Source organism: Paralichthys olivaceus, chromosome 19 (genome assembly GCF_024713975.1).
Source record: "Paralichthys olivaceus isolate ysfri-2021 chromosome 19, ASM2471397v2, whole genome shotgun sequence".
Classification (NCBI taxonomy): Eukaryota; Metazoa; Chordata; class Actinopteri; order Pleuronectiformes; family Paralichthyidae; genus Paralichthys; species Paralichthys olivaceus.
Window position 1 is genome coordinate 3476710 of NC_091111.1, and position 13509 is coordinate 3490218.

At 42.7% G+C, this 13509-nt stretch overlaps 1 protein-coding gene across 9 annotated transcripts in view; it reads left to right on the top strand.

Moving 5' to 3' along the window:
- The window catches only part of enah (ENAH actin regulator), a 123311-nt gene that overhangs the window by 104774 nt on the left and 5028 nt on the right, over nucleotides 1-13509 (top strand). For 5 of the 9 annotated variants that reach the window (XM_069514605.1, XM_069514603.1, XM_069514604.1 and 2 more), the window contains 9 exons: nucleotides 1822-2625; nucleotides 5353-5684; nucleotides 6237-6379; nucleotides 7029-7077; nucleotides 7628-7679; nucleotides 8225-8291; nucleotides 9446-9493; nucleotides 12093-12177; nucleotides 13311-13368. In XM_069514605.1, coding sequence (XP_069370706.1) covers nucleotides 1822-2625; nucleotides 5353-5684; nucleotides 6237-6379; nucleotides 7029-7077; nucleotides 7628-7679; nucleotides 8225-8291; nucleotides 9446-9493; nucleotides 12093-12177; nucleotides 13311-13368 — 1638 coding nt within the window. The remainder of the gene's footprint in view (nucleotides 1-1821; nucleotides 2626-5352; nucleotides 5685-6236; nucleotides 6380-7028; nucleotides 7078-7627; nucleotides 7680-8224; nucleotides 8292-9445; nucleotides 9494-12092; nucleotides 12178-13310; nucleotides 13369-13509) is intronic. The other 4 variants (XM_069514609.1, XM_020091715.2, XM_069514610.1 and 1 more) reach the window with 4 other exon arrangements.

The following is a 13509-nucleotide window of genomic DNA, read 5'->3' on the forward strand; positions in this document are numbered from 1 at the left end:
TTTCAGTCATTCAGTCCTTCACGTGAATTCAAGTCGTGTCCTCGTCCTGTTTGTTGCTGAGTTTGTGTGAAATGTCTGATAGTGTGTGAACTTGAGTGTGTAGATCTGAACCATGTGTATGTGAACCTGCCTTTAACTTTTAGCAGCTGATTAAATGACTATTATTACAGACACTAATATGCAGCACTGTAGTTTTGTTGCCAGGAAATGATCAATATCTACACTCATATTCAACCCAGAGCAAAATATTACGATACAGCCATGAGAATAAGGATTTAAATGAGGTGTAGAGTGACATGAATAGTGAGGAGAAGTGGAGCAGAAGGTGAACCGTGGATTAACAACTTCACACTATCCCCACAGACACACACAGAAGGAAAACATATGGCATGTCCATACTCTGTAGTTCAGCCTGCATGAAGAGCTGCAATAAATATAATGATCTGGAGAGGGCTACATTAGGCTTAATTGAAGCACCGAATTTATAAAACCAGAGGAAAGACACCATCCTCCCACCCACTGATTTGGATGTCCAATTAAAAAGACTATGAAAAGTTCATATTAAACACAAGCTTCTTTTGTAAGAACAGGGGATTAGGGGGGGATGCCATCCCCTTTAAACTAAAATCCATCCCCATCCCCTTTTAGAAAGGGCTGCATGTGCAGACAGACAACTTATGTGCAGATGAATATCCTATAGTTTGTGCTGCTAACTAAATCATTGGATCTGCAGTTTATTTTCAGCAGCATCAGTGTCATCCTGTGTGTCAGGGCTGGTGACCCCCCCATAAAGATTTTACAATCTTAGGCAGAAAGACAGGATTCAGTATTACCTCGGGAGACGCTGCTTTTCTCAGTTCTCTACTCCACTGCTCACTGTGTTAGAGGTTAGCTTTACGAAGATGATAACATTACTGTATATGAGCATAAAGTAGAGAATATATATGTATGTTGCTGCATCTGTGTGTTTGAAAGGCTTAAGTAGATCACAACAGACAGAATATCATCCTCATCCAAAATTAGCATTAACGACTACTTAGACTAACGGAAATGATGTGAGTTGAGCATCAAACTTCTTTCCTTTACTTACCAAGAGCTGTCTCCAGCCATGGAAAGCAACGGCAATTTGAACTCTTGTTTTGCTTTTATTTCTATCTTCTACTTTGACGGGTTTTGCAGGTCTGCTTGTCTAAACACTGCGTAGATTATAACCTTATCCTCCAAATGCAAATGGTTGAAGAAAGTGACCATCACAACTTACAGTCTTTGGATTTCATTTTAAGTATTAAGAGTTGTGGGGCTGCTGGAGCGAATCCCGACACTGGTCGAGGATTTATTTATTTTTATGTGCATAATATTAACCGTTGCATGTCGAGTCTGTGTGGATACAGTTAAGTTTTAGATATTACTTCTTACAATTCTATGGGTGTCTGCTATGTGGCAAAGTAGGAATTTTCCTCCTCAGTCCATTTGTTTTTCCCTCTTCTCATGCTGACTATGACTATGAAAGCTGTGTGTCTCTGTCCACAGTGCTAACACTTGTCCACTAACATAGTAGCATCAGCTCAGGCTCAGAAAGTGCACACAACCTGGAAATAAAGGTATATAGCTCTGTGCTGGTTATTCCTGCTTCATCTGCCCCCTTCTCTTTTTTCCTCCCTCCCTCCTTCCTTCTCTCTTTCCTCACCTGCTGTCTTTCCCTCCTGTGTGCACAATGGCTGCTTCCTTCCTGCCTTTTTTCCTTCCTTCTGTCTCCCCCTTCCCTTCTGTCCTGTCTTGTCTTTGACCTTGGTTTGTCCATTGGCGTGGCGTGTGTTGTAGCGTTTGAAAGCACCCTGTACTCTCCCACACCTCAGGAGTACGGTAGAACCTCCTCAACACCCGTATCTCCATCCACACCCACCTACCCAGCTCCTGGGACTTCATTTTCATCATCCAACACCACACCCCCAACCCCGCCTCTCAGGCACTCAGCGTCCCGATTCGCCACCTCGCTCGGTTCTGCGTTCCACCCGGTACTGCCTCACTACGCCACAGTTCCGAGGCGACAGCAGGCCCTTCCGCAGGCCCCGCCCCCTGCTCCGGCTCCGGTCCCTGCCCCTCCTGCTCCACCCAAGTCTGTGGTGTGGTCAGCGTGCAACTTTACGCCCTTGCCTCCATCACCCCCTGTCATGATAAGCAGTCCTCCAGGCAAGGCCACAGGTCCACGGCCACTCATCCCCATCGCAGCACCTTCCCCTCTGACCCAGAAGCCCCCGTCGCCGTCCCCAAACGGCCCACCCATGTTTCCCGCACCCTCTCCTTTGACCATCCCACACAGCCATACTCCTATCGGCATCGCCTGTCCAACACCACCTCCCCCACCCACCCCACCCCCTCTCCCCTCCCCTGTAGCTCCCCATCCGTCTTCCTCCTCCACCTCGTCTCCCCCCTCCTCATCCCAGGCTCCTGGTGTGCCCTCTCCCTCCACAGCGTCCCTTGCTGCTGCAGCCACTGCCGCCTCTGCCTCTGTTGAGCACCTCTCCCTCCCCCTGGGCCTGGGCCTGTCGGGGCCGGGGGAGCTGGACACAGCTGCAGGCCCAGAGTCCCACCTGCCTCAGGGGGGCTTCTCCTGTCAGCCCCAGGGTAAGGCCTCCAGTCTGGATTCTGCTCTCTCTCTCACTGCCTCTGTACCCTCTGTCTCATATCCTCCGACTCACTCACTAACGGGGGGGGGGCACTAAACTGTTGGATCTGTAAAGTTTTCTTGTCTTTAAAAACTATGAGGCAGCCGCTCACCTTAAAATCTTCAAAGCATTGGATGATAGAGAAACTAATTTATTTGTGAAATAGACCTGAATGCTGATAAATTGGAGGTAACCTTTTTCATATTTGTACTTAAATTATTTAAGTTGAGAAAATGGAAGTTTTGTTTACTAACAACCATACAGATCAGATGTATCAAAACTTAATTTAAAATAACATAACAGCAATAAAACACATTGTAGTTGTAGACTTTTATATACAAAACATTCTAAATAATAGTTGGAGGCTGATTTTTATCAGTTTTGAATTTGGGCTCCCCTGACAACAGAGCCTTTTGATAAGTACAGGTGAGGAGAGGCCAGCTTGTGGGCCACATATTCCCGAGGCAGGATGCAGGAGTGTTGGAGTGTTTTTCACAAACTAAAAAAAAAGGGAAATAACTTTTGTAGGAAACAGTCATTTTACTGGCCAGCAAGTGATCGTTTACAGGACCTGGAATCACTGAATGTTAAAAGGTTAAATCTTGATCTGTGTATCGATGTACAATCTGTTCAATTCAAAGAAACCAGTGGAAACCATTATCTATTCATAATAGCGCAAGTTCGGTTAAGTAACTACATCAAGTCCAGGGTTTAGCTTGAATCGTCAAAGTAGAAACAAATTGCAGTCGTATCACAAAGGGAGTTCCATTACACTGTTTTCAGAGGAGTGTTGCCTTTCTTCTGGGAAATGCTTCAGTCCTGGCTGCCATTATCTGGCTCTAGATTAACTCTGTCAAGTGTCTTTTCCTCTTCATGGTTCAGGCTGCAGCTTCTTGTAGCTCATGTTGATGATCTCATGGCGTAGTAGTCACTGCTGCACAGGCCTCTCTAACCTCTTTGTCTGTCCTCTCATAAAGTCCTTTCATGTGAATACGTGCTTGCTGATTAAAGGTCTTGCTGGCTGACTGTGCATTGGATATGAAATGTGTCTGGTCCTGCAGCATGACCTTCTGTCTCGTCGATAGGAATCTGTTATTGATCGCTGACTGAAGTCTGTGTGGGGCGACCGCCTTTTTGATTTCCTGGTTGATTTGTTGTGCGTCCGTCAATTCATTTCATAGTTCAGCATATTTTTTATGTGTTTGTTTGTTTTCCCATGGTTTCACCATTCAGTTGACCCTCACACTTCACTGTGCAGTCCGTCCAATGTGGTCACAGCAGGATGCCCTCTGTGCAACAGTGGTGGATCACTGACTTTATTATTCAAGTCTAATTTACATTATTCTACAATATTGAACCTCTCTTAAGTATAGTTTGTTCCAAATTGAATAGTAATCTGTAAATTTGGCTTTAAATCACTTTATTTGATCTATTTTTCTCATGGTAATCATACATTTTCAATATGATGGGCACACATTCTTCTGATGTTGATGAGTTGTGTCATTATATGTGAAACAGCAACAATAAAATATCTGCTATATTATCTATATTTTCTGTGATCAGAAAAAAGCCTAATAATTTTCATGAAAACACTAGTTTTGAATTTCTATGCTAGCTCACTTCTCTGTTGACCTTTATCCCCGGGCATTTCTTTTATTAGCTGCAGGAGAGGTTTCAATGACCTTTGACCTCTGAGATCATTGTTCATGATTGGCTTGAATGGACTCAATTGCTGATCCATTCACATTCCCCCATGTATCATTGATTTGTGTTTGTGATGAGAACCAAATTATGATCCTCCAGTCATTAAACATGAAGTGATCATCTGGATATTAAGTGGAGAAAACCTGTTCATATTCATTTTAAGTGTAAATCATCTTTTGGCAAACAAGGAATTAGGGCTTATCACATACATACAGATTGTATTGACCGAAATACAACTGCTGCCCGATGTGATCATTATGTTTGTGTGTGTGGGTGTTTGTGTGTGAGAGAGAAAGAGAGAGAGAGACATTCCACCAAAATGTTTATTTTGTTGATTCTCACTCTCGATTGTCTGATCTGGTTTATTGGAACATAAACCTTCTGTATATGGTTGGACAATAATTCATTTTTACTGTTTAGAAATAGAACTTTTTTTTTTTTCCCATGTTTCCCAGCATTCTACTTCTTTTCATAAAGCATTCACTACTACTCACTAAAGCTGCATGTTGACAGTAACATTTGCTGTAATGATGACGTGGCATGCTGTCATAGCTAATCTGTGTGTTCCATGTTCTGTTTCATTTGAAGAAATACATTGCAGTGGTGCAACCTGTTGATGTGACCTGACAAAGAGTTACTCAGGCTGAAACACTGTCACTTTATTAGGAACAGCTGCACACATTTGGATTAACGCAACTTTTCAATCAGCCAAGACATGCACTGAACTCCAGTTAATAATACAGTTTCTCCTGCCAGCCCTCTTTAAAAACTCCAGAGAGCGGTGCCACATGTAGAAGACGCCAACAAAGATGTCAGGAGGGATTTAGGAAATTAGAAATTAGAAAATGTATTGAGCCAGTTTCACAGGGAACTGACCACACTGTCAAACAGCCTTGTGATTTTCTGATACTTGATCTCAGTTATTCATCCCTGTGTCTTTGCCCATCCCCCAAATTTTTATCCCCCACCTTCCCACCAACAGACTTGGTGCAGACCCCGGGTTTGACCACCCCCACTCCTCCCCCACCACCACCACTGCCACCCAGCTCCACTGTGACCTCGGCGACCGCCACCCCCACCACTCCGGGCGCCCACCCTCCTCCGCCCCCTCCTCCTCCTCCTCCTCCTCTCCCTCCCACACTGACCCCGTGTGGGACACCCCCCCCACCACCAGGTCCTCCTCCTCCTCCCGGGGCACCACCCCCTCCCCCGGCACCTCCTCTCCCCGCCGGGCTGTTCTCTCCCGCTGAGGACCGCCCCCTCTCAGGCCTGGCCACCGCCCTCGCTGGAGCCAAGCTGCGCAAAGTGTCAAAGGTGAGCGCTCGGTTCGTTATGTGACCGGTGGAAGGCTTGACACGTCATGTTTAAACTTAATCACATTTCTGTTTTTCCATCAATGTTTCCATCCCTTTCTTTTCAGTGAAACACTGGTTTGACAAAGACACACACAGCACTCACACGTGATATTCAAACATAATCTCACTGAATCACTGTCACTGAAACAGTCTCACACACACATGCCAATCCATGCATGATCACACACACACACACACACACACACACACACACAGTAATCATCTGTCCTGTCTTATCTCAGACTCAGAGGAGATTTACATATAAAGCTGACAGCGTCCCTGCCAAACAATGAATGTCCTCTTGTGTCTTTTCATGAAAAAATACAGAAATCAAATACAAATCTGACTTAATGCAGTCTTTAACAATAGTTACTGTATTTTCTTTCTTGACCAGTGATAAATTATTAATTTGTGCTCTATTCTTAAATTTGGATAAATGCTTCTTTCTGGTTGTAAAGAGCCTGTAACATTTGTTTGTATATCATTGGAGATGTTGCTTGTGTCTCTTCAGAGTGACGATGCAGCAGCATCTCTGGCAGCAGCCCTGTCGGGAGCTGGAGGGGCTGCTGGGGCCAAGTCCGAGGCCAGAGGCAATGGCCCTCTGCCTGGAGGAGGAGGCCTTATGGAGGAGATGAGTGCCCTGTTGGCCAGGAGGTAGTGCCACTTCACTTAGGCTACATCCACATTGCTACATTTTGGTTAAAAAATGCATCAGCTCTGCAACAGGTATTCCTGGCCTCCTCACTACTCTGAAGCTTTAGAGTCGCTAAAGCGGAGAAGTTTGGAAACGCTGCTGTCCCATTTTAGCTTGAAAACTGTGGTGCTGCGTTTTCGTCTGCTTGTAACATGAAAGAAAAGAGCCGGCGTTAGCCTACTGTAGAATGCAACATGGATAATCAGTTACAAGCATTGCTGATCCTGTTGTCTTTGCCAACAGCTTACAACATACCTTCCTCATACCCAGTCTATGTGATTGGTCACTATCTCAAACTAAGGTGTAGTAGTATGGATGTAGCCTTACACTATGTCCGTGCCTGTCATTTAACTAATCACAATGTCAGTCTCAATGGAATTTGCTGATCTCATGAATATCACAATCCCCCCCTCTCCCAGTATTCTTCAGTATTGTGATTTGATTTGTTGTACAATCCTAATTCAAAAATCTTTTTGTTGTTGTCAAAGTAGAAAAACTGTAGAAATGAATGCAATCAGAATTTATAATAATATGATATGATATATGTAATATGAACATCAAAAAGGCAACTTATCTTTCAACATTAAACCTGCGCTGTGTGTCCGACAGGAGAAGAATTGCAGAGAAGGGCTCGTCACCCGAACCTGACCAGAGATCAGTAAGTATCATTAGTGCTGCCCTGTTCTCCCTCCATGTCTGTCCACGCCTGCCATATGGACAGCTTGTTTGATATGGCTCCAAAATATCATTATTACTTTCCCCCCACTGCTGAAACACACAAAAGCTGCTCTGTGTGATGAAGCGCATTATTTCGTCAGTGTGTCCAGAATGTAGAGGGCAGTGCATTCAATGCATTTCTGCCTGAAACGACTCCTCAGTCACTCATCGCTTTATCTGTGTGATAGTCCACATACCTCGGGAGGATTTTGTCCAGTCTGTAAATCCCTACTCTCAGACACTATCAAGCTACGTTTTTTATTTAAAACAGGCTGATGTTTTTTCTCATTTCTCATTTATTACAACTGATGTCCTTCATCATGCACCAATCAGCCACAACGTTAAAATCAGTCATTGGTTTTCAATATTGCGGCTGATCGATGCAGCACTCCCCCTTCAAACAGCCTTGTTGCCATCTCTGTTTGGTATCTGCACCGCTCTGTGATTAACACATTGGTGACCTTTGAACCCTGTTTCTGTGTGTCCAATAGGAGGAGGGTGACATAAACACAACCCCTAAAGTGTCAGCCTGTAGCACACCAGGTAAGTGTCAGAAGGAACTGGCAGTCAGAGTCTGCGGACTGAGGGGAGCCATTAATATGCATCTTCCTAAAGCAGACGATGAGGACCCAAGTTAGCATTAGGGCTATATCCACACTACTACGTTTTCATTTGAAAATGCATCCACTCTGCTGCAGATATGGCTAGCGTTCACAAAACTCCGGTGTTTTAGAGCCACTTTGGAAACGCGTCTGGCTCCGTTTTAGTTTTAAAACTTAGGGGCTGTGTTTTAGTCTGGATAGGTGGAATGTTTGGAAACAATGACGTGGACAGTCACAACAGCTTATTTACTGGGTGTTTTCGGTCACCACGTAGCGTTCAATGATTCATCAGTCCCAGATCTCATGACCACCCCCTTCCGGAGGAGACATTTTCTAAATGTTTTTGTAAACAGCGTTTTCGAACTAAAACTCTGTAGTATGGATGTAACCTAACTTACAGTTATTTGATTTCCGGGCATCACACACAAATCTGCTCTTTTACAGTTGCTTGAATTCAATTTTTCTTTTGTTTTTGTTTTTTTGCAGACATGCCCAGGAAGCCATGGGAAAGAACAAACACCATGAACGGTAGCAAATCTCCAGTCATTGGAAGGTAAAGTACTAAAAAGCTACTTCTTTCTCTCTTAAATTGCGTCATGTTGTGTATTCTTGTTAAATGACATCGTTATATCCAAGGATTCAAGTGAATTTGATCTGCCACATTATTTGTGTTCTGAATGGCTCGCAGCAACGCTACTAAACATCTTTCCCCTCATAAAAGAAACATTAGCATCAGATACTTTTAGCATGGTGAGCAGCTGGGGCCGTTCAGTGCTGGCTAACATCACTAAAGCTAACAGCGCCTCCGTGTGCACTTTGGATGTCGGACATCCAACTTACTGTTGAGGTGTCTGTGTGCGATTCAGCAGGAGAGAAAAGAAATTGAAGAATATCAAATTAGCGAGGCAGTTATAAAGGTAACTTTTTTTTCTTTGATTGGATGATGCATCACAACCACACGGACATTATGATTAATTATCTAATGTTAAGAAATATTCAACCCATGCACAAATGCATTCAGTTGTAGTTCACATGTTCACATCTCAGAGCCCATCAGCTTTTGTCTAGAACCAGGGTCAACCGATGATATTTTGGCTTTCGGTGTAGATGGATGTACGGGCCAAGACTCTTCCAATCACAGTCCAACTAGTTTATTTTATCACATCAGTCTCCACAAAAAAGTCAAACAGAGATACTTTAGGCATGTAGGTTATTTTAGGTCCAGATGACATTGTGGCAAATCTCTCTGAACAGCTTCCTGCATATATGAATGCAGATAAATTAAAAAAGAAGATAGTTGTATTTTGATCAATGTGTTCCACCTGTAAAGCTACAGGACGAATCTGCTTATAGAGTTACTTTATAGCCAACTAGGATGACATTTTATTTACATATATTCTTCAATACATCTTGAAAACCCTTTCTGTTGCATTCTAACTCCTCCCTAGTTAACAGAGGAAGGGGTCTGTCAGTAAATGTATGTTTTATATATGTCTAGAATAAAGAAAGTCAATATATAGGTTTAGCAGTAATCTGTTACGTAACATCCAATGGAGGTGTTTGAATTAGTGTATAACAGTGCTAATGGGTGTTATGAACAGTAACTGCCCTGACCCACAACTTTATCTCATTAGGCTGGAGACACACAGTGCATAGATAGATACCAGGCTGTAATTTGTAAAGTCAGTGTCTCTGCTGCTCACACAGACGAGAGTCTCCGTGGAGATATCCTATGGGAGCAGATTCTTCCAACAGGTAGAGAGAAAAGACAGTGGAGAGTTTGAGGAATCCCTTCTTCTTTAAAACAATCTCCTTTTTTTCCTTGAGGTTTGCTGTGATGGACGTGTTGTTTTTGGGAGAGGAGCTGTTGTTAAATGCTTGGACGTTTGGATTTGATTTCTGTGTTGTCTTTGTGTAACGAATTGATCAGCCTGCAGGGGCCAGCTCTGCTCATCTTTTGTTTGTCTGGGTGATGGATTTCTAATGGAATCCAGTTGTTGCTTTTTGCATGCTGCTCTGCCCGCTGCCCTCCTTCTAAAGAAGGAAATCCATATGTGTGCGTCACACGCTATAGACACCCACCCTTTCATACAAACAAACACTAAAATGAGTGTCCACCCAATGCAGGGCAGACTTGGCACAGTTTTATCGTTGTAGAGCCGGAACAGATCCAGCAGGCCTGCACAGATAAGGCGTGTGTGTCCGTGTGTGTGCGTGCATGCGTGTGTGTATGAGGGAACCAGATGGGCGTTTCAGATTCCAGCATATTAAAGTTAACATTAATATTGGACTTTGAGGGAGCTGAGCAGACTCTTCTGTTGCGTTCTTCTGAAAATATGTTTTGACATTATTATGTAATTCATTTATTATGGCAAAAAAATAGTGCCAACAATTAAAAAGTTTCCCTTCCATTAAATACTGTAACAGATATGGACGTTGTAGTAAGAGCTGACAGTAAACCTGCAGCTGTGTCTCCACCTAAATCAGTTTCTCACTTCCTCCCGGGTCTTTTGTTCTGTTCTGTGTACATTAACTTTAAGGCGGAAACAAAACAAAAAAATCACCACAACGTGATTTCCGCCCACTGGCAAAGTACACTATTTCCAACCCACAGCTATTAAATACCTGCTGCTGAGCTCGCTTCCCTTTCTTTCACTTCTCCTTCCTGCCACACTTCCTCTCTTGAAAGTGATTTGCTACATGGTGAACCCCCCCCCTTTCCACTCCACCCCAATCCCACCCCACACAGAGTAAAAGTGCTCTCTCCATGTTGTCTTTTCATTAATTGCCGGCGTCCTCGTGCCTTATCACTTTTCTTCAGACAGAGAGTGCAAGGAAGCTGAGCTGGTCATAGGTTCCGCCCTTCATTGAAAGATGTTAGCTGGAAGAAATTGGTTAGGTTGTTTCCATATGTCTGATGTCCTTTTGATCATAATATGAACCTATTTATCTAGCACATTTGAAAACAGAGATTACAAAGTGCTTGTGACACGAAAGCACTGAGGTGGTTGAAAACAAAGCAGTGTACAATTAAATATATAAATATAAGATTATGTCACATAAAAGCTTGATCACTTAAAAGGAAAATAGGAATAAATGAATAAAGAAAAGAAAGCAATAAGAATAGGATATAAAGAAAACATCACATGAAAGTCTATAAAAATGGGTTTTAAGAAGTTATTTAAATGAAGTCTTCCAGCCTTATCTCCTCAGGTTTTTTCCCAAAAACAATAAAATAGTTTAGTTGCACTTATATATTGCACTTACATTTTGCACTTGTAGTTTGGCTTTCTTGAAGACTAATTATACTTACATGATTCTTGCTGTTCTGGGTTTCTACCCTCATGGTTGAATGCACTTATTGTGAGTTGCTTTGGATAAAAGCGTCAGGGGCCCTGATGGCAAGAGCACGGCCACTTTTAGTTTTCAGCCTCGACTTTGAAATAGCTCCACCCGAGGATCTAAGGCTTTGAACAGCATAAGGGGTCAGCGCTTCTATGTCTGGGGTCAGACCCGGCCTGCTTTGAAAGTGATCAGTAACATATTAACATCTATTCCAAAACAGACAGGGAACACATGGAGAGAGGCAAGGATCAGGCTGATGTGATGTCATTTTTTAAAACCAGTAAGAAGCCTCGCTGCTGCTTTCTGAACTAGTTGGAACTAACAGGAACACATGGTCTCTTAATTGCACAGAATGGAGGAGGATGTGTGAAGCTGCAGATATGTAACCTCCTCGTGGCAGGAGGTTTTTTGTCATTATTAAGTTTCATCGGCTGCTCTGAAGTGCATGTGTGTGTGCATTTCCGTGTGTTTACATGCATGTCTTGGTGAGTGCACTTCCTCAAACGTGTGTGCATGATTCAACCAGAGATGGTTCCCAGCTGCACATTTGCCAGCATCTTTTTTTTTTTGCGGGTTTTGAGACAATAAGTGAAGAAATTTGAAAATTGTGTCATCAGATGCAACAGCCACTAACTCTGAGGAAAAGGCTTCACTGGGTGCTGTAATGATCACTTTTTGTTTTTCTGTCAAAGCGTTTGCGGCTGAAAATATTGAAATCCTAATCCTTCACATTAAAACTACCTTACAGGAAACAGATCAGCACATGCCACTAACTTGTTGTTGTGTTCATTGGTTTCGATTGGTCGTTTTAACAGGTCTCATTGTTGCGTTCTCTCCTAATGATGATAGAATGAGTGGCATGCACAGTTTGGGTGATGACTCCAACTGTGCATTGATTTGATGTTCATGAAAATAATGAGGTAGCTGGTTTTGCGCTTTGACCTTTCACCCCTCTCTCTCTCTCTCCTTCAGCTCTTTATCGGTTTGATTTCTTTGTCTCTTCTTGCAGACCTAAATCCACTCCTACACCAACTGCATCCTTAACTGCCAACGGTGTGCCAACAGAAGCTGTTGACTATGACAGATTGAAACAGGTAAAAAAAAAAAAAACACAGAGAGCCACGATAAATTTCTATTATGTCACCGTGGGGGGAGGGGTTATATAATGTAACGCTGGTGTCTGTTTGTGTTAGTATGTGATGAAATGAGTGTACAAACTTTAAAGAGCCTGAAGAAACTACAACATTTAAAAAACATGTTGTGCTTACGAGGGCTGTGGTCAACCAGAGACTGAAATTGCACCTCTACACTTCAACCAACTGATTCATCATGAGGAAAAAAGTGTTTTAGTAGTTTGCAGTTCTCTGCATTGTATCTCTGAGAGTTAGAAACTTCATGTTATTCTCTGTTCCTGATTTGTTACTGAACAGCATGATGGGTGTATATATAACTGTAGTTACTCAGCATGGAAACCATTACACACACATTTCATCAATAAATTAATACATTTTAATCAATAAACTATTATTCGATGCATCTTATTTTGTGTTGATATATTTTTATAATTCGTTGCATATCAACTGATACGGAGCTAAATTGCTAAATTATTTGAGGTCTTTGAGGTTAGTATTTTCACAGTAATTATTTTAAGCACAATTTAGACAGAGGGCTTTTTCCCTGCCATTGGCAGACACATGTGTTTGGGTGTGCAGTGACCTGTCCATGGTATAAGGTAACTTCTCCCTCTGACCTCTGTGAATGAGCCTGCTCTGTCAGAGTCCTGCCTATCAGTCACTACAAGTGCTCACAGCAGCAGCAGCAGCACTGGGACACAGATGACAACCTGCTAACCCACTAAACTCACCTCCATTATCATTTTCTCACTGGTTGTGTGATGAAAGCTTATAGCTCAAATTAGAGCTAATTTGCCGATATACTCTCTCTGCTGATTTGTTTACATCTTCGCGTCATTAAGTAAAGTCTTTAAGCTTAATCCCAATGGGATTCCCTGCATGCGGATTAACTACTTTATTAAGCAGACAGAGGATCTCCCTTTGCCAGTTGGCAGCACCTCCACCTTTCTAAATCCAACAGCTACAGGAGACTTTCAGTAAATAGCTCCTCTCCTCCAGGGAGCTGGGGGGAGTCAGTGAGTCTGGTTTGTCTCTCCTCTGAGATGTGATGACATTCAGATTAAAATGTGACATTATATGCTTTTCTTTTTTAGGACATTCTGGATGAGATGAGGAAGGAGTTGTCGAAGCTAAAAGAAGAGCTCATTGATGGTAACTGTCACAGAAAGCTGTGCTCTCTTTTCACTCATGCACATCAGTCATCTGTAAAGTAGCAGTAACAAATACTATATTTGAAAAGTTGGCTGAGGACAGGTAGTGAAAAAAACACACATACTCATCTTAGCTCTTATA